Here is a 22,473-nt window from a genome sequence, read left to right on the forward strand (position 1 = left end):
AATTCAAAGTGACAGGTTGGTGTTATGTCTCAGTTTGAGTGGGTTGTTACTGCAGGTATCCAAATAAATGTGCTTAAGCAGAGTAAAAGTATCATATATCCACTTTTGCTGCAGAACTCTTAGCGAGGGATACAACAAAGTTTGACCAAAACTAGAATCAAAGTATTTTTCATTTGTTTGGGATTTTTACCCTGAACTCCAGAAGAACTTTAGATACGATGGATGTCATTATGATGTCATCCATCATAATGACATCTAAAATACTAACACTGATCAAATAAAATCATTTTGTCTGCTAAATTTTCTGTAATTTTTTTTGTTTTCAGTAAAATTGCTAAATTTATGCATTGCCGTTTAAATACATGAGGGAACGGTGAGGTGAGGCAGTGAGGAGCTGTGCCTCCCCCCACACTGACTGTAACAGGCAGTTGGCAAATGTTTGTCGCTGTCTCTCTTAATATTGCTGATATGCATGTTAGATTACACATCTAAAGCACCTGCTAAATTTCCACAACCTTTCTGAAATGCATAATGAATAAGTGTGACATATTTAGCATTTGTAATTTGCCATAATTGTGCTATTAAAATCCACTGAGTGATGCAGAAAGTACCGTGTCTCACTAAAGGGGGCAGTGCTGAGCCTGATAGATGCAAAGGCTAACAGGTGCACGTTGCTGCCACTGAGCTATATAATACACTGGAGTGCTGATTTTGCCGAAAAACTGAAGTCACTGGCCGCCATCTTGCTACTCCCTACTCTCACAGAATCCCATAGGATTTGGTTGCAACAACAAGCAGTTTTCTGGCTGTATGAAAACGTTTCACAGGTAATTCTACAGTCAGTGGATGTACTAACACTATCAAATACTAGGAAATTAGGTGCTGAAATATTTTACATGTTATTCATATTAAATATATATATATATGTATATATAGGTATGTGTATATGTATATATGTATATATATGTATACACATATGTAAATATATGTTTTTGTATATTGTTATTTATATATTTATAAATGTTAAACATATATATTTAAATGAATAAAATGCAAAATATTTCAGCACATGACTTTCTCAGTACTTGATAGTTTTAGAACATAACATAAAGTATATGGCATTTGACATATTAAAAGTCTTAAGCTCCCCCTGAACATGAGAAAATCCTCGTTATTCGATGCTGTAGCGCACATATTCCCTAGTTACTGAGGGGAAAATAGGGAGTACCAATATGGCGGCTGGTGGCTTCAAAGCGACTCGTTCAAACAGACGGTGATTAGCACTCCAGTGTATAATAGAGCTCAGTGGTTGCTGCTTGCTCACTTCTTTTACGCACAAGTCTAAACCGGTGTAGGTACCAGATCGTCTCGGGCTGCCAGATCGACTCTGGGCGGGGTCTGCGCTTCTCGATGACGTCATTATATGGCAACTCAACTCAAACAAACTACATTGCGCCCGCGGTCACCATTTACAAATGAATTTTATTTTGCTAATTTACGGTTATTTTCCCGTAAATTAGTCGAAGCATGAAAACTTTTAATATAATTTTGGAATACTTGTGTGGTAGTCTGACAATTTAATCGGTAATTTTGCAGGATCAAAGTTACAACCTTAGAGAAATTTCATTCCTCCAATTTTTTTTTAAGTTGTGAAGGGAAACTAAACCATAAACTTATTTCATTTTTAATAAAAGTCAGCAGCCAAATTTAATTTTATCACGGCATTCACCACTTTAAAATAAAAAAACGTTCATTCCTCCTTTTTGTACTGATGTTGTTCTTTCTGATCACATGTTATTTTTATTATTCCAGATGAAATTGTGATGAATTTGATTATTTTTTTATTGTGATATTTGGTACATTTAAGATATATGCTGGATAAATTAGTCTGGCTAGCCCTTCCATTTTTGTTAACAATATTCTTCCAAACATTGAGCCAATTGTCAAATATTTGTTGATTTTTTTTTTTTTTTGTAAAATGGCTTGAATATTTGTTCAAGCTTTTGAGAAAAAAGAAACCGCTAATTTAACTTAATAAAATTGATTCGTTACAAATGCAGACCGCGGGCTAAATGTAGTTTGTTTGAGTGGCATTGCCATAATGTGACGTCATCGGGAGGCGCAAGGACCATGGCGAATTTCTTCGTAAAATTGTCCGTTTACAAACCACAATCCCGCTCTCGAATAAAACCTACAGCCCGCTATAATTACTTTAGTAAGTTGTCCAGACCAATTACAATATTTTGCGCAATTGAGCGAACGTATGTATAGTGACGTCATCAGAAGGCACAGGACCCACAGACATATATACGTAGACGCGTCATAGGGCGCAGGTTCGCACGTCAACGTCACCGCCATATTGTATGTTGCAGAAAAAAGTTGAGTTCTGTTATTGTGAACGTGGATCAGAGAAGATGCCTCATTCCTGTGCTGCATGGAAATGTATTCTGGCTGATTTCACTACTTGTATCTGCCTTCTATATACTAAGGCTACAGCATGTTGCAAAACTGGACACATTAAAGCTGCAAAGTGGTAACACAGGCTATATATATATATATATATATATATATATATATATATATATATATATATATATATATATATATATATATATATATTTGTGTGTGTATGTGTTATGAATATAAGGATCAATTTGTTAAATCTAAACATTGTGGTCTTCATTATTTCATAAAACCGTGTCACATGTGAACCTTTAGGAACAGACTTTTTGGGTGAGTATTAAAGAGGTAAAATTAATAATATGAGAAAAAAGTCCTACGTCAATAAAGTAAAAATAAACAAACAAACACAAAAGTGATAATGTTATGATAAATACATCATATTATGACAATTAAGGGGGAACATTTCCAGAAGTCACAGTTTGCAGAATTATTTCACTCCTGGAGTAATAGGGCCAGGTTAGATTATTTTAAATATTTTTATTCTTTAGGAGAATAAATTCAGGAGAATGAAGCTAAAGGGATACGAAAATAAACTTGTAATATTACAAAAAAATACTACGAATACAAAGTATATTCAGAGATTAAAGTCCCTCTGATACTGTTTAAGTGACTGAGTAACTGCAGATTTGCCACATTTAAGATGGCGGATGCTCTGACGCATCGCAGCATAGGCAGAACCCGCCCAATGACGAGTCTACTCTTATATTATGTCTATGACAGGACCCGAGTTGATCTGGTACCTACACCGTCGCTCACACTGACTACGGTGCGGGTTGCGGTCCTGATCCAGTTGTGGTTTGCAGCAAACCCCGATTCACACTGCTCCTTGGGAAACTGTGGCCAGCTGCGACTCTGGCTGCGGAAATGTCACGGGTGAAAACAGAAGTTCATGTTGTCCTTTCTGCTGTGCTCCCGCATAAACATTAAAAAAACAGCCATGGTTTTATTTTTTTTAGAGCAAAACTTGTTATCTGTGCGCTTAGATACCCTATCTCATCCTCCAAAAGCCTCTCTGTTTCTTCGTGTTTCTGTGTCGCTGTTTTGTTTACATTAGTCAAGCTAGTTAAGTTGGTGCAGTGATATTTATTCTGAAATTCACCAGAACCTTGTCCTGTTTAGTCTAATGTCCAAAGTTTCCTGTTAGGCTGGTGAAATTCAGGAGCTTGATCCGGTAACCGCTGCGGCCTCAAACTTCCTTCTTGAGGAATTTTTTTATTTATTTTTTTTGCAGCATTGCACAGCCTCCGTAACCAGACCCACAACCGCATGCTACTGATGTGAGTGGATGCATTGACTTAATTATTTGAGTTCCTTGCGGCGCCGCAACAGTATAGGCACCGTATTCAATGTGAGCCCGGGATAACAGTGCACTAATTTAAATTTGTTCTGACAAAATAAAAGATTACATCTCTAAACTAAAGGATTTTTCTAAACAGGATTTTCAGATGAAATTGAAGGTATCAAAGAGAGGACGGCCCATGACTTGCTTCAAACAAGTGAGATGAAAGTAACCCGCTGTTTTCAACCGGAGTGAGACCCCAGACGGCGCCCTTTTCTGCTTTCCATGACTTTTAATTTCATGTTTCATTTCCATTTATTTTCTCCGCACTGAAAAGACTGAAAACATCCAGTCAAGACAGGAGCGGTCCAGGACAACACTTCTCTGTGATTATCTCCAATGAAGCTTTTAAAAAAAGAAGAAGAACAAGGACGATTCTTACAACCTATTGGCAGAGATATTCATGGCAGAGGTGCATAGACTTTATTTATACACAAGTAAAGGTAAGCTCACACACAATTTTCTATTTTAATAAAAACGACAGATAATGTTATACCGCATCATGTAGTAAATTGAGACTTCAAAATGCAATAAGCTTCATTTAAACCACATTTTGTAATAATTGCCGCAAAAATGTGCGGTATTTTGCAGGTTCTGACGTGCATATGTTCTGCATATTCATGAAGGAAACATGTTAAATAGATTACGCCTGCTATTCTGCTTATGTTGCTGAAGAGATCCTGGCAGCCTCTGGTTTGTAGGATCAATAGCATGACAGTTATTAGATGTATATTATTTAGAATCATTACAAAGACTGGTTTGTGATCATTAAATGCATAATGCGTCACATTATTAATTTTCTTTAAAGAGGAACAGCTACATTTTGTAAGAACCAGTGCAAAATGTAATAATATTAAAAAATAAAACTATTACAAAATGCTTTCATGGATTTGATTACATTTTGCAGCGATTATTACAAAATAATTGCTGCAAATATTAAATTTTACAAATATTTGTAAAAATAATTTTACAAATTTACAAATAATATTAAACATTTTTTTGTCTGCAAAAAACGTTGTCTGCACCATCAACACCAAGTCAAATTCCTTGTAAGTGCAAACCTACTTGTCGATTAAACTTGATTCTGAGTTCTGATTAAACTTGATTCTGATACAGTTTTAATGGTATTTTATTACATTTTGTAGCTCAAATTTATTACATACTATAGCTTTACATATCAGCTAAAAAAATTACATTGTATTCTTGAAAAGTATTGAATGAATTAAAGGATAATTAAAAAAAATTTTAAACATCTTAATGTTTAAATTAGGGACAAAATTTTAATTTAAATTGGTGCCTCACCAGTCAAGAAACTCACCACACGTCACTGAAGAACTTACAGACAAACACGGGCCTTCTCCAAAATAAACTTAAACCAGCTTCACAATCTAAAAGCACCAAATAGGTCAAATGTGTGTTCAAAGTTAAAACCAAATCATGTGCAAAGATGTCCAAACACTGCAGAGACTGTGAAAGGGGGAATGATCAACGACCCCCTTCTCTCTGTCTTCTCCATCCGAGCTGAAAACTAAGTGCTATTCAATTGGCCTAAAGGGGGCTGGACACAGTATTGACACAGCATTGGTACCAATGAGTGTGGAACATGGTGTTGTTGTATATCAAAAGGGTCATTTTTAAAAACAGTAAAGTGGAGAATAATTTTTCATCAGAGCCCCACCTCTGACTGTATACAGAGCCATTCTGGTGCTATGTTTAGAAACAACACTGTAACGAGGTAAATGCACGCTGCACACCAGAGGCAGAGCTGCGGGATTTAAAAGAAGTGGTGGGTGGAGGGGTTCAGAAAGAGGGGGCACTGTGGGCGGCAGAGATCCACTAAAAAAAAAAAAAATAACTGCAATCAGCCTAAATCCTGACAAGCATTTTGAGGAAGACGGCTAAACGCACACACTCACGGAAAAAAGTTGATTTGCAGCATTTTGTGAGCAGAATTTCCTACGGGAGAGCAATTGTCAAAATGCTCAAGAGCGGCAGCAACCAAAATAAATAAGCAGAAGTTGTTCTCCATCGTGCGTGTATGTGTGCATGTGTGTGTGTGCGTGTTTTTCCAGCATTCCTGTCTTTCTCCTGCCCTTCTCTATGCCGGTGTGCGAGCTCTAGCCAAAGGGAACTGTGGACTAGTTACCATAGGAACATGTTTGCTAGCTTGCGCACTGCTCTCCATCAAACTATCTTCCTGTCTGCTAATGTCTTAAGAAGCCAGATTACTGTGAACGAATAGATCCAGATTAAAGAGCTAGTGTTAAGCAGGGGCGGTTCTAGAAAGGTTCGAATGGGGCGACCAGATATGGGAGCCACTGGTAACTTTGGGCCGGCACCAAAACTAAAAGCAGCAGCAGAACATCAGAAGTCGTATTATAGTGCTGCACAGGAATGGACACAACAAAAGTGGATAAAAAAGATTGATAACATGTGAAATAATAGATCAATTAACAATGCAACTCATCAAAACGTCTTCTCCTCTCCTTATTTAATACACAAATATCTAATACAGTTACAGGATATTTTATGTTCTTGGACATTACCAATTCTTACTGATGTGTTTAAAATAAGCATTTTATTCAATCATTGAATATTTGGATAAGCGGTTGTAAATGAGGGATGAATAATAGTCATAATGATAGTCATAATACTAATATTTACACATTAAAATGAATAACAATTAATTAAGAAATACCGATAGCTATGCAACATGTGTCCAATACTTATAACACACTAGTAAAAAAGCACTTTTTGCCTATATGTTCTAAATAAAGATCAAATTGATTCAATATTTCTAAATGCTGTTAATACTTTTTGCCTGGAGGCTGATGGGATAGCTAAAAATGTATAGTGCCGTTCCAAAAAACCCTTTCTGACATCCATCCTTCACCGATGCCACTGTATTATGTCACCGAAAGACAAAAAGCACAGCTAAAAAAAAAAAAAGGTAAATTCCCTAAAAGCATGTTTGTTTCTGCCTCACATTTGTTTTTACCTTGTTGTTTTAATGTTTGAAATAAAAAAACAACTGTTTTATGCGCTGTGTTGACTATCCTGGAGCCAATAGAAGGAGATGCTTTGATCCGCGGAAGAAGAGAAGAAGAAGGGGGCGGTGTAAAAGGAGGATGGCGCTATCAAACCCAGAGGATGGAAATATAAAACAGAAGGGAGTGTGACAATGTGGGGCTCAGAGGGACAGTGATGTTCCAGTGGAGAATACGGGAGAAAGGGAAAAAAAAAACAAACCTTCAACACACAGATGCACTTTTTTTTTTGTAACTGCTCAAAACAATTTACTAGAAAGTCATGACATGAAAAGCAGAAGTCAGACGGGCATTAAAAGCCTTTCACCACTGTAAACAGAGCAAACAGCAGCCTGGCAGGTACATATAAAAACACAGATAACAGAGAGAGATAGAGGAAGAAAAAAAAAACCTCAGCGGACCACAGCGAACGGACTGGAGGACGAGGCTGGGCAACGACACAAAGCTGACAGGAGCAGAGAGGCAGACGGGTTCGTGTCTAGACTGACTCACTTGGCGTTAAAACTCCAGGTCCACCACAGCAAACCTCCGCTTGACCAACCAAGCCAAACTGACCCTGATGCGGCAGCCACGTCTTTGAAGAAGTGTCCATGCAGCTATATGGCACAGACACAAGTAGAGTTTGGACCTTTAGTGTTGATGAACCAGCAATCTCAACAGTGACATAAAATATTAGGTAAAAATAACATCACATGAAAAGTGGATTTTAAAAAAAAATGTAACTTTCAAACGGCTAAAATTAAGAAGGAAAAGAGTTTTAAAACATGTACTCTTTGAACCATGGCACATGTTGAAAACATTGCAACCATAAAAGATTTTATCTGATTGACCAACACAAAGTGGTGCATTGTAGAGAGATGAAAGGATAATAATAAATGGTTTTCAAACTTTCTCACATTTAAAATAGTTTCAGAATCTGAAAAGTGCATTTCCCCCCTCTTTGATGCCCCTAAATAACAATAAAAACAACAATACACATAACAGTCTAGTGAACATGCAGCATCATGGAAAATAAGGAACACAGACAGGTCAAGGATAAAGCTGTAAAAAAAAAAAAAAAAAAAAGCAGTTTTTTGAGAGAAGGTATGAAGAAGTCCTGTTCGCGATTTTCAAAAAAGCGCGTAGGCCACACAGCAAACATGTGGAAGAAGATACTCTGTTTACATTAGACCATTATTCAACCTTTTGGCCTCAGTGCAAAATACTATGTGTGGTGGATAGAAAACTAACACACCACAAACCCCTGAAACACAACGTCCCCATCGTGAAACATGGTGGTGGCAGCATCATGGTGTGGGCATCCTTTCCTTTAGGCGGGATAGGGAAGTGTTCAGCGTTGATGGAAAGGCGACCCCGGAAGACAACCTGTTAGACGTCGTAAAGACTTCAGTCTTGGGCAGATAACCAAAGCTACAATCACCTGCTTTTGGATGAAAGGTCACCGACACCCAGACTGTGGTTCAAACCCATTTAAAATGCAAGCTATTTGGGACCCCGGCCAATCACTAGATTTTGATGGAGCTATTTCACCCTTTACACTTTTTCGTTATTTTCCGCTAATCCAAGTTTTACAGCAACCACTGTATATCATGGCTATGTTCTAATCGACCAGTGTGCTACGTGGGCCACACATCCACACTGGGAGAGAAAAACCAAGCAAGAAGAGAGCTGAAGAAATAACACTACGGCAAAACTACTGTATACCAGAAGTGAGTTTGGAGAGGCGCCACGGCTTGGTCCGAAATGAGCAAGGCCGTCATGGAAAACTGAAGACTTTTAACTCAAACGGGCTGTCTCTTGGTGGGAGAGTTTCCTCTGCATAGTTCAAGGCCATTTTATTTGTTCAAAGACTGTGGCGATTATTAAAAAGCCGAAATCAAGAGAGAGAAAAAAACAATAAAAGACCAAATAACAATAAAATCAGGCACAGCTATGGAATACAATGAGTCCTCAATGGTTGCAGGACACAGGTTATTGGTTCAACATGCCTGAACCAAATGACTAAATTACCTCCTCAGCATCCAATCAAGTTCTTCAAAGTCCTGCTAATGACCTTATTAGGTATAAATGTGCTGAAGCAGAGACTCGTCTAACATTTGAAGGACACCAACCCTGCAGAGAAGGAATTTGACACCTGTGGATTATCTGGTCAACTGAGACTAATTGAAATGTGACAGACTAGTTTAGTTACTGGCTACTCCAGCTCCAGTCCTCCAGAGCCACTGTCCTGCAACTTTTTGATGCACGAATCAAACGGCTGACTTACACGTGCCTAGGTTTCTCCAGAGGCTGGATAATTATTCATGTATTGGATTAAGATGCTCAAACGGGGATGCATATAAAAGCTGCAGGACAGTAGCTCTCAGTCTAGAGCTGGGGACCCCTGGACTATTAGACAGCACGTTAAGACGTATGGAAGCTGTGATTGAAAGTTTGGGGTACTGAACTCTTCCTAAGGTAAAACATTAATATTGTAAAGTTTAAAGATTAAAATGAAGTTTTTTTTATTATTCTGAAATGACGTTTGCAAAGACAAACAATTAAAACCCAGAGTACACTTTTCAGATTTGTTATAGTGAAAAAATCTTGAAAAACCATTAATTGTTTTCCTTCCTCGTCACAAGTAGGCCTTACTTTGTGTTCTCTCGCGTAAAACCCTCTAAATACAATGAAGTTTGTGACTGTAACATGAGAAAATTTGAAATAAAAAAAAAAATTCAAAAGGTTAGTGGGGCTCTTTTCTTGGTTAAGTGTTAATCTGTTGATACGGGTGAGAAGTAAATTCCTCTCAGAAAAGCCAACATTTATCTGAGTGAGTTGGATGAAATAACAACATATTGGAGGTATAATCAGCCCTGATTGCATCCTCAAACATCATGATTTTATGCAGGTTTTTCTACATGCAGCCTTTCATAGTTGCCCTTTCCGAGCTAAATGTCACCAAGCTAGTCAACCACAAGCTGCTACCATGATTAATTGATAAGCATTCCTACAGATCCATCAGTATTCTGAGATTCCCCTCTAGTCATGTTAGCAGGTGCTGGAAATCACTCTGTGTTGCATTTTCACTCGTATCTGATGGGATTTTTTTGCATTAAAATGGTTCAATTACCTGCTCAAACACCATTAAAATGCAATATTCTTCTCCTTGCCTACTGAGAAATCCAAAATCATTAAACATGATAAATTCATTAGTTGTTGAATATCTCTCCTGTCTAGAGCGGCTGATCAAAATGCAGGCTTCACATCTCTAAACTGCACTGAGGGAAGTTTTTTTTCATTGGGCCAAAACTGTCTAAAGTAGCTTTTAGGTGAGAGCTTTTCTGCTGTGAAAATTTCCTCTGATATCACTACTAAAGCTGTTCTAAAGGGGTTCAGATTTTCTACAATGAAGGTCAAGTATTCAAGAGAGGGAGAGAAAAAAAAACATAAATTAAGTAAAACGAAAGTCTCATTTTTTAAATTCCTTGCTTTTAAAATACAACTGAGGTCATTACTAAAAACTCAGTGTGTCTTTTGTACCTTGCTGACTAAAGAAAAGGAAACGCATGATGATCAGTTCTGGTCCTTTAATGAGGGGATAAGGAATTATGGTAGACCAAAGTTTCAAAAATTCCCGCTTTCAAAACTGCTTCACTTATATTTAGATAGGTTTTTGGTCATCCTAATTAGTGTTGGGCAATTAAAAATTATTGTAATAATTTATTGAGAAACAGAAATTGTCAATAACTATGATAAGAGGTAGGTATTAAGTTTCAATAAGACAGACAATATATGTGCCCCATCAAGCAGTATGTGGGGTTCCCATAATTTAAACATTTAATATTAATGTTTTTTTTATTAATGGTGAGTTATTATTAATGGTTTAGCCCAAATTTTAATTTGTTTTTAGGTTTGTGTTGAAACTGTCTTAGAAACTACACTTTGAATTTGATAATAATTATCTATACCGTTCAATACAGAAAATAATATTGTGATTTTTATTTTTTTTTTGTCCATGTCGCCCAGCTGGACTCTTAAAGGGAACCTATCATGCTTCCATTTAAAGCAATTATGATAGGTTTATAGGCTATACAAAACATCTGCATTACTTTTTTATGCACGAAATCATTCTCAGATAAAGAGATGTCCCCTCATCAGTTTGCCCTATTTTGAGCCCCTTTCAAAGTAAGCTGTTCTAGGGCTCTGTCACTTTTATGCTAATTCACTGTAGCTGGCTGTAGCCCTCCAACTCTGTTATAATCAATATGCTTTTAGATTAATATTGCTAAAATCCTGTTTAATTTCATGATCTGGATGTGTCATAATATATGTATATATCCTTAAATCAGATCATATATACATTTGTTTTAAAATTTTGAATAACTACGATGATTAAAAAAGTGTTATTTTTACTCAAGGTGAAAATCTCACACCGACCAACGCCTGGTAACAAAATAACTACTTTATCAGAAATATTTGTAGTATCAACTTTTCTGTTTTTATAGTGAATTTCCATCCTACCCAACTTGTCTTAAGTAAGCTTTTATTAAGAATGTTGCTAAATTCTAATGTTAATATTTCCAAAATGAGCGTTATCCACTATGAGTTGTTGAATATAACCCTAAATTACAAAAAAAGAAAAGTCATAGGATAAAGAAAACGCCTAAAGAAAAATAAAGTCATTCTTACATTTTTTTAATGAAGACCTGACTTTCAGTATTAGCCGACATAATTCACATTATTTCTCATAAAGTCTTTCCATTTTTCTTACATGCATTAATTCCTGGACTTCAAGCAGAAACCAAATTCCAAAGAAATTGGCTTGAGCGCAAGTCGCTGCTAGTTAAGGTGTTAAAAATTAATGAGGTTTCTGCTGAGGTCAATGGCTGACTGGAATCACAGAGTCCTTAGCCCTTTCCCCATACGTACTCTTAATTTGAAAGGACAGGGAGCGCTGGTTAAAAAATTTTAAACCAAAAAATGAGACATCTGTTTTGTGACAGCATCGGAGAATAGCAGATCACATTTTTTATGCATTTTCTGAAATTTTGCTTTGATGCCAAAAGCAACACAACGCAACACTTAATACCAGGTTTTACTAATTTTAGAAAAGATGATATAATACCATTGGTGAATTTATTTGTGAGCAGCTGTTTAACTGAAGTGGGACTCCTAAAAGTGCAAATCGTGTTACAAATTTACCTTACCCCCTATGAAGCCTGCCATCTTAGGGTAAGGTAACAAGAGAGAATTTGATCCATATTTCGCCTTTTAAGAACAAAAATGTAGATTTTTCTAAATAGACCTAACTTTGTAAAAACAAAACAGCCCTTGAAGATTATAGGTCTATCATATATCAAATTTCAGAAGGTGTTTCACCATTTCAGAGAAGCTGTCTGCCATGGAAGATTTCACTCTGACCATGCATCAGTTTGCGCCGTCCTAGTGGGGTTTCTTAGTAAAATGTGGTTATGTGACTCCATTAGGTAATGCATAACATTGTTAGATCACTCAAAGTTACTTTGGTTAGATCAGAGGTTAAAAATGTGTCATACTGCACATGGCTCTACAGACCCAAATGAGAATTAGAGTAACAATAGATATAAATGTCGTGTAAGCTAAAATATCTAGAACTTAATTATGTGAGATTTGATTTTCTATATCAGATATAACCACAGAGAGAAAAAAGTGACACTCTGGTTTAATTACATGGCTATGAAATAGTCATTATAACACATTATAAATGGAAGCTGTTTCAAATCAAATGGAGCCCTCCAGAGAATAACTGGTTCAAGAAGCACTTCAACCCAGAGCCATTTTATTCTAAGGAGGATAGAGTAAAGAAACACACAAAATCTTACATCCTGCAGATTGTTTTACGTCATATACATTCATTTATTCATACTTCTAGAGAGAACTACAATGGGTGCAGGATTTCATCAAACGAATTTATAGAAATCTCCCACAGATCAATAATGTAAATAAGTACTATATGTTATCCTTGCCTAGATGTTTTCATTAACTTCTCGTGGCCATCATAAAAAAAGAAAGAAAATCTGCAATCTTTATCTTTTTAGTAGGACATGGACAGAAAGTTCCCCAGACCCAAAATAAAAGGGACCATGTGGACTGTTATCATCAACAGGTCTAAATGCCAAGCTTTGTGAGATTATATCAGGGCCCTAAAAAAAAGCACTTTGGGACTCTTTTCTGAAAGGCGCAAAGAGAGTTTGGACTAATCTCTTTCAGATGGTTTTGTTACCAAGAATAATATAAATAATTTATCACCATATTTTTTCTAATACCTCAAAGGCATGGCTACGGAAAAAGAAGGTCCAAGTATTGGATGTCCCTTCTTGCTCTCCTGAGCTGCTCCTTCCACATAATGTGCCTTGCTTTCTATTTTTTTTTTTTTTTATTAAAAGGACCTTGTCTTATTGCAAGGGGAAAGGGGAAAAAAGCTCAAACAATTCATCTTACAAGTCATTTATACCAGAAGAAAATGTTGTAAGAAATCTCACAGTAAAGTTTCCTCTTACTCTTCATCAAGAATTTGTGCAAACCTAATATTCAGAAATCGAAGTGCATTCACAAATCGTTGAAGCTCATGAGACAACATGTGAAGTGCGTTATATTCAACCATTCAAGCACAGAAAACAGCACACGAATTAAATAATCACCGTTTTCTGTTGCTCTGGTTTTGCCTTTTTACACATTCAAATGTACTGGCACACTTTTACATCACAAAATGGGAACTTCACCAATACAGTAGTGGCCATGTGGGCAGTTATTCAGATAGCACATATATTATACTTCAGTGGCAAACTGGTTATTCTCTCAGTTTGTCCCTGTTGTCTTTTTCAAATTCTGAACATTATTTGTGGCCTTAACATACTGCACCTTTAAATGTCTGTTTCTTTTTGATGATGAAATCCAAACATCTGCACTGCAACTGAGAAAGCTTTATTTAAATTCAGGGAACATGTTTTTTGTTTTTGCACACTTGTCAATTGACTGGTGAACTGTTACAATGCAACAGTGGAAAAGCAGGTGTCTGCATGGCGCTCTGACAGAAATCTACATTGTAATGTTCACCAACCAGATTTGACCTTTTACACACATTTGTCTCTGGTCATCCAGGCCCTATAAAATGCCCTTTTACATTTAGCCAGAACAACCTCTTATCACACCCCTATAGTGACCTGAGTTTTCAACATATGAATTTCATAGCAATGCAGAACTGTCACACTGCAAAAACTGAATTAAAAATAAGTAAAATCTTCTTAAAATTAGTGTATCTGTCCTTGATTTGAGCAGGTAAATAAGATGATCAGCCAATGGAATAAGATTTTACCTCTTAAAATGGGACAACTCATCTCCATTGTCTTATTTCAAGTGCAGGATGTCTAATTATCTTATTTTAGGGGTCAAAATGCTCATTCCATTGGCAGATAATATAATTTACCTGCTCAAATCAAGGACAAAAACCCAAATTTTGAGAACATTTTACTTATTTTAAGGTCTGTTTTTGCAGTGTCACAGGGGCTTGTCTGAATTGTCTGTCCATACGTCAGAGTAACTTGTACTGTATACGTCTTGGGCTGCTAATTTAGAAATTGAGAAACCCGGTTTAAACTGATTCATGATTGGTCATAACTTGGCATGATAAATACGATCAACCGGATAGAATTATTACACGAAAACCTTGAACACAAATTGGCTTTAGATAATACAAGGTTAATGTAGCAGGATAATTAGCCCTATTTTTGCCCCAGTCTTTCCCTTCCGACAATCTTAAGGACACCCCGATCAACCGGATGCCTCTTAAGATAATCTTGTGTGGTGTGTTAAGAGTGATCTAGTCTGCTCAGCGGGACATCGGGACTGCTCCGACCTCAAATTGAGGATATTTAACATGTTGGATTGACTCGGCCCCATATCCTAGCATGCGTGGTGTTCCCTGAGGATAAACAAGCACGCCGCCCGTTGAATGTGACGAGTAGCCAATCAGAAAGCGAGATAATGGAAACCTGGAGGGAACAAAACACAACAACTCACCTCCACGTCATTTTGTACCAAACGTAGAGCCCCTGTCTCCACTCTTTTAACCAACGGTTTTTGTTTTTGTAATGTTTTTTTCTCTGTTAAAATTAGTCCACAAACTATCTCAATCGTTCTTCCTCGTCGGCCACGTTTTTTTTACTCTGAAATCACGTTTGATCTCGAGAAGTTTTGCGAAATTTCCCGTCTGACATCTGAATGTTTGTGTGGAAAATCTGTTTGTGGGTGGTGTGTTGTGCTCGTCGTTTGACCGGACACAACACACTGTATGAGCAAACCTGTTATATCTATGATTTATTTTTTTAAAATCATCGTGTATGGGGTCTCTCAGGTTTTGAAAACTAGCCAATTTTAAAATCTTGTCGTGTGGCTCAGGCTTAAGACTGTTTCATCGACAATATGAGATTGTTTACATTCTTCTTCCTTATCTTGTCTAAAGAAAGAAAAAGTAATAGATTCTATTTTTTTAATCGGGTGACTAGGGCAACGTGGCCACACCTTGTCCAAAATCTGCTCTGATTGGCTTACCAGGCCCTCATGATGACTCCTTCCTAAACGTGTTCCCAATGTAGTTCTGTGACTCAAACGGAGAGAAACATAACCAGCATGAAGCGGCCAAACTGAGCCATTACCAGGCCTGAATAACTCCTTGCTCTGTATGGTACGCTTTGTTAATTTTTTTTCATGAAGTTTTATTTTGTTTCTACTCCATGCCTCCAGCTTCAATCTGAAAAACCTATCAAATCCTCCCTCATTGTTCCCCTTCTCCCAGACTCTCCTCCTCAAAATAACCCCCTGAGAGGCTTGTAAATGGTTGATAAAAATTAAACATTTTATTATCTTAAATCATTTTATGAACAATAATTCCTATATCAAAAAACTACTATTTTATCTCATTTCTTTTGTATTCAATCACTAAAAATACACTTCAGTGTGATAAGGAGTATAACCCATGATATGACTTTATTATTGATTAATAAAGCTTTAATCTGATAAATATTCAGAACCACTTTGATTCTTTAAACGTGTATATTTAGAGCAGCCATGGTTTTTGGGACAGCCGCCTATAAGAATGGACAATTTAACAAGACAGTCAAATTGCCTAGATTATTAGGTTTGAGAATAAGTAGGAGGGCGAATATAATGTATCTGCCGTGTTTTTCTGTTGGGTCACTTCTGAAAAATGACAAGGGGAGCGATATTCATAGCCTATGGTAAAATAAAACAATTTGAGGAAACTCCAGGACAGACGTTTGTTCAGATAGGTTTCAAACATTTTTTTATTTTTAGGGAAAATTTCAAGCAGACTGACAGATCCTTTCTGTTCTTGGCAGAGCGATAAAGTTCCACCCATGCGTGGCACTGACAATGGCTGAAGAAGGGGAGAATTATGACGGAAACTCAGTGCTGGAGGAAAGCAAACGCTTTGCCGGCTGTCAGACTCTCAGTCGACAACTGCGACAGAGCGGCAAGCAGTCCAGACTCTCAACAGTTTGCAACGAATTGAGAGAAATTAATTGACGTCAGTGATTCATGCCTTTTTATTACAGCTTAACCAACAACATCACTCTACGAAGGGTGCATGAGACACCGGTAGGTGTTTGATGTGGATTAGGAAATCCGGCGAGGTGGAATGATTAAGAGCGAAAAGGAGGTAAGATCAAAAGTGGAACCAGAGATGTTTCATTAACAGAAGCCCTTTTTTCCCTCCTCTGCCTTGTTTTTGGGTTTAGATGGGAAAGCCCACTGGGTACAATAAGGACTCTACGTAATGGGCCATGAAGACTGTGGCCATCCAAAAAAAAAAAAAACATTAACTACATCTGATGCCAGCTGAGTTGCAGGGACACCGTCACAGCAGTGAAGAAATAACTCACTGAATGGATATCTGCAATATTATCCATCCAGTGATGCAAGAAGCTCTCCTGGCTAAACATTTTTCGCAATCTATGAATCAGTTTTTATTAACGGGCCTGGCATTGGCAGAATGTAATCAGAGGTGAAGTGCACAAGAACACAACTTTTCAATGACGGCTGCAATCCAATTTAGATTTAAAGCTGTATCAGATTGATACCATTGGAGTATGAACGTGTTTCAGACCCAGCCTTTCCTCTTTTAAGTTTTTTTTTAGAGGGGGGAGGAGAGTAGTGAGTAATAATTTCTGTTTTACTTAAAGAAAGAGGATAATGGGGGCTGCTCCAAGAGAATTAACCAGGTTCACAGCCTAAATACATGAGTTAATTTTCTGGATTAACTATTTGCCGACAAGCTGTTGTCTCTCCCTGTTGCCAGAGGAAGAATAATCGTTCTGAACTATTCGGCTTCCTCCTCTCTGCCCTTACCTGGGTAAGTGCAAGACACCAACTTGTTAACGCCAAATGACCCAACGACAACATTAGCCAGAAGTCTCTCCATTGCGACTAAGAAATGCCTGTTCTGGGCTAATTGGCTTTTTTCTTTTGGAGGCTTCCTACTATGAAGACTGGTAGCATAGCGCTCATCGCTGAATATACTTCTGCTTCAGCAAGTGCGTTCATTCTTCCTGCGATAAGTTAATTCTTTTTTCTCCCATCAGCTGCCAACAGACAAGGAATAGAGATGAATATGGCGTCTGAACTGTAGGCAACCTCTGAAAACGTTTCTGCCTTGTCAGCTAAAAGCAAATGGAGGAAAATCCTTACGCCTTGCTTAGGGTACAACCAACCAGTGGAGAAGACCGTGTTGGCTTTCTAAAACAATTGCATATTACTAAGAGCAGACCAGTTAGAATTTCAGTGCAAGAAATGACAATATAATGTAGTGTTTGTCCTTTTATAAAGAGTAGTAGTTCAATGGCGCATGACTTCCTGGTCTTTTCGTCCCTGACCACATTATCCATTTACAGCAGAGAATCACCAGTCAAATAAACAATTAGCTTGCTCTCAGGCATCTAAAAGGTCAATATCTAATTAAATTATATTTTTAAATTTATTCTGTTAGCAGCAGTGGAATTGACAAACAGATAATATTCTAAAATGCATAGCTCAAGACAATTTCTTTCGGTCATCCTGCTAATCTCTGATGGATGAAGATGCGGCAATGCTTATATCATCCCAATTAAATGATATTCCAAAAATCTCTAATCGGTGTTTCCTCTACGAGAGACCCTTTGCTCACATGTAACAAAGCAAAGTCGTTAAATTAAAGCAAAGCTTCACGGGTTGCGGATATAAGGCGTACGAGAAAAAAAATGACTACCCAACAACTAAAATAACCCACATTGGCGTGGTAACTTTAAAGTTAGCATGCTAATGCTAGTGTTAGCGTTCTGGGTGAAATTAAGTTAAAATGTATTATATATTTAAACAGTGCATGGGGTGTTTATGCTTCTGACCTTCTGTAGCGGCTAGCTTGCTGAAGGGCTGGCCCTAGCTTGTACGTAAATATAAATAAATGCATTGTGAACCATGATACTGTAGCCTACAAGCACTACGGGTTAGTTACTTGTAGTTTTGTTCATATCTTCGTCAGACACCTTAAGGAGCCCCAGCAGCTCGTCCTCCCACCTTAACACCCCAAACCCCTAAACGACTAGTTTGTACCAGAAAGAATGATTTACCCTGAGATATTATAGGGCTTTATTCTATTAATTGCTTGCATACTTGATTAAAACAAAGCTCTTAACAATCAACAATTAGAAGGTTTCTAAAATACACACACAGCCTAAATAAAGACTTTTAAACCACAGAAGAAAAAGAAAATTGTTCTTTGAGCAGATGTCCTATAGCGACTGAACGGCGGGGTCCACAGAGGCCAAAAAAGCAGCTCCTTGACATATCTGTACAGCTCTGACTGGTTTCCTTTCTGCATTAAACTGCAGTTTAGGACCATCTACCTACGCTGTCCACATCCAAGCTGCAAAAGGTTTAACACCTTCCTCAGAGCTGCTGAATTCAACACTCCTTAAACACTTCACAGTGAGATTAAGCATTACTGCAAACCACTTTTTTTTTTTTTTTTCCTCTCAAGACACCCACGTTTGTTGGCACTTACCCAAAAATACAGGACTTTCTGGAGAAGAAATCAGAACATCCGTGGGTGCAGACTGGATCCAGGTGGGTCTCCAGGGCACTTAGGGCAAGAGGAGGGTTGTGAGGCTTAATTCCTTCTCGGCGCGCAGAAGGAATCAGTTTGTAAAGGCATTACAGAGACGGTCATCCAGGTATATTCTCTTTAAAGCTTGAAGTATTTCATTCATTAGGCCAATTTGTTGGGTCTCACTGCTGGCGACAACTCTTCATCCTCAGCTGTGCTGCAGAGTGTCCATGGGTGTTGCTTTTTTTTGTTATTATTAAGAGTGAAGGCTTCTGGCGGGGGGGGGAAATGATGCTGATGCTGTGACAGGGATCCCTTCACCTCCAGCTCAGTCCATCACTGAAGCCACAGCTTGCCCGTCAGCGGAGGCTCAGCTGCTCTCCTCTGCTTCTCTTTCCTCTTTTCCTCCTCTACTCTCTGTTCCCCAACGAAATGCAACGCAATCCCAACGCAGATCGCTCTGTAATGGAGACAATCGCCCTTTTTTGTCATCTTAATTGTTTGATCTGGGCGCATGAGACTCCGAACTGCCAACCCCCCCTATATCTGGGAACGATCTCGTCACACAGCAGCAGACTGGTTCATCGTTTCTCACAAACCTTAGCGTTTTTTTTTTTTGTTTTTTTTTTTTTTTTTTTTTAAAACGGCATGAAACTGTGACAGCTGCTCATGCCAGTTATATTACAATGAACGTTACCAATCAGATGGTGATGATGGTGATGATGATGATGGTGGTGATGATGATGATGATGATGAGGATGATTGCAGGGTATGCCAATAACTCTGGGCTGGAAACAGCCCTGCTGCTGCTCACTGCGCGCTCCAAGCCCCCCCAAAAAAAGCGTCCGAATACAAAGAATATTCACAGAAAAACGCGCAGCAGCAAATTAAAAGAAAATCGCATTCATGCAGGTATTTTGTTTTTTTTTATTATTATTTTTTTAAATCGTGATCCTTTCTTCTACCTCGGATGATGGTTTAATCTTGGCAAGCGTCCGTAGTTGGCACTCACCGACGTCCCCATAATCCAGAGAAATTGCAATAGCGAAGAGGGCAGAGTCTTTTTTTTCCCCTAATTGATGCCGAATTGGCCTTTTGAGCGCTTGCAGTCACACCTAATTTAGATTTAACGGCGGAGCTCGGAGGAGGAAAAAAACTGCTCGTTGCGCGGAGAAGTCTCTTCCCCCGGAGGGCGGAGATAGCGAGCAGGAACCATGCAACGCCTCCAAGAGGAACCGAGTCCACCCGACTCAGAACCAGCGAAGGATTATTTTAATTTTTTTATTTATATATATGATATTTTTAAAGCACAACAAACATTTATGATAGAAAGGGGAAACATTTTTATATGATCTGCCTTCAGTGGCAATACAGGTGCATCTCAATCTGTTAGAAAATAATTCAAAAGTTCCTGTTTCAGAGATTAAGATCAGCCTGTTTCTGTTTGACAGATTATGACTTATAACTAATGAAACCCCCAAAATCCGTAAATTATTAAACTATATTTATGAAAAATCAAAAATAATAATATGGAAGTAATAGAAAAGGCCAACACTTAATCTTTCCACATTAAAGGAAAGTTGATTGGAAGGAAAAAGTATGTTAAAGAAGCACAGTGTAAATTGTGACCCAAGTATTATCTTATTTTGAAATATATTAAATTACTTCTCAGGTCAATATACAGCACTTGACGCATGCGTGTGCATATATTCAATTTATTTATATAGTGCCAAATGCATGAAACATGTCAAGGCACTTTCCAAAGTGAAATTCAATCAGATTATACAGATTGGGTCAGATTATACAGATTGGTCAAAACATTTCCTATGTAAGGGAACCAAGTTGATTGCATCAAAGTCTTGACCAGCAGCATTCACTCCTCCTAAAGAAGTGCAAAGCCACAGGGAGAGTTGTCTGCATTGTCCATGACTTTGCAGCAATTCCTTACACTGAGCAAGCATGAAGCGACAGTGGAAAGTAAAAACTCCCCATTAACGGGAAGGAAAAACCTCCAGCAGAACCGGGCTCAGTATGAGCGGTCATCTGCCTCGACCGACTGGGGTTTTATATATATATATATATATATATATATATATATATATATATATATATATATATATATATATATATATATATATATATATATATATATTTATTTATTAGGGATGGGCAACGATTAAAATATTTAATCGCGATTAATCGTGATTAATTGCATTGTATTTACAAACTCCAAGAATGAATTCAAAAGTAGTGTAAAGAGCACTTTTATTTTAATGTTCTGCTGCCATATGAACAAAAGTGTTGTAACATTTGTAGCACTTATCAGTAACACATATTTAGTGTAAAGCTCAACTTAAACATGTAAAACAAAAAATAGCAATAATAATAAATTAAAGCTTATTGCCACTGACAGGGAATTCTCTTTATGGGGAAAAAATCTACCAAAAACAGGCAATTTCTGAGGTAACAGCAGGGAGCAGCATTACCATTTTATGTTCAATACCAAAGTTTAACTTGGCAGTGGTTACAACTAACTTGTTTCTGTCATATTCGATGCTGGAAGAACTTTAAACTGAAATGCTTGCTAACTCGATATGCTTGCGTTGCTTGCGTTTATTTGACGTTGACACGCGGTTTTTTGTTGTTGCTTTCTCGCGTGCATATAGTGAATGGCAGGGAAAAACAGGCAAAAACACATGGATACTTTGAAACGCGAAGCGACTTCACCGACGGCGTCGATGCAGACCCCCCCCGCTCCGCTCCGCACAAAACTTGTTCCGTTCGCCAACTCACTGCCTCGCCTAAGCAAATTCCTGCGGGAAACACCGCCTTCCGCATGTCGGCTTTGTTTTTTTCCGGCCAGCACCTTTCTTACTCTGAATCCGAGGTTTGGCTGACAGCGAGGTTATTGGCGCATTATCGCCACCTACTGTTCTGATTCAAACTCCTACACCGCAGCAACAGACCTTCACAAAATAAAAGCATGTGAGCAACATGCGTTAATGCGCGTTAAAGAAAATATTGCCGTTAATAGTCTAATGAGTTAATGCCAAATTAACGCGTTAACTTGCCCAGCCCTAATATATATATATATATATATATATATATATATATATATATATATATATATATATATATATATATATATATATATATATATTCAAGCCAAACACAGCGTATGCTTAAAAGGTTTATTGAGAAGAGTGGAGGGATGGCAAGCAGGAGATGACAACCATCTGGGGATGGTGGATGGCAGGCAAAGACAGGTTGACCAGGTGATGAAGGCATAAACTGACATGACCAGATGCTGCGGCAGAGACAGACTTGAACAGATTCAGCAGGCAGGAACAGATTTGATCAAAATATGCAGGCCAATGGCTCACCAGAGCGATCAGAACAAGCAGCAGGACCTCACAGGAACACAGAGCAGTCTTGACAAGCACACAGGCACAGGAAAACCTTACTTCAGTGAGGACAGCTCAATTACAAACATCCAAGGTCTGCAG

The 22,473-nt window shown here is 37.9% G+C and overlaps 1 protein-coding gene across 5 annotated transcripts in view; it reads right to left on the reverse strand.

Moving 5' to 3' along the window:
* The window catches only part of LOC105935149 (ras/Rap GTPase-activating protein SynGAP), an 83,747-nt gene extending 63,599 nt beyond the window's left edge, over positions 1 to 20,148 (reverse strand). For 3 of the 5 annotated variants that reach the window (XM_036145179.1, XM_036145180.1, XM_036145178.1), the window contains exons 1-2: positions 18,926 to 20,148; positions 7,342 to 7,445 (exon numbers count right to left, since the gene is read on the reverse strand). In XM_036145179.1, the coding sequence (XP_036001072.1) occupies positions 7,342 to 7,441 (100 nt within the window). In that variant the 5' untranslated portion in view covers positions 7,442 to 7,445; positions 18,926 to 20,148. The remainder of the gene's footprint in view (positions 1 to 7,341; positions 7,446 to 18,925) is intronic. The other 2 variants (XM_036145182.1, XM_036145181.1) reach the window with 2 other exon arrangements.
* Positions 20,149 to 22,473: the final 2,325 nt, after the last annotated feature.

The sequence above is a fragment of the Fundulus heteroclitus genome, chromosome 13, assembly GCF_011125445.2.
Source record: "Fundulus heteroclitus isolate FHET01 chromosome 13, MU-UCD_Fhet_4.1, whole genome shotgun sequence".
NCBI lineage: Eukaryota > Metazoa > Chordata > Actinopteri > Cyprinodontiformes > Fundulidae > Fundulus > Fundulus heteroclitus.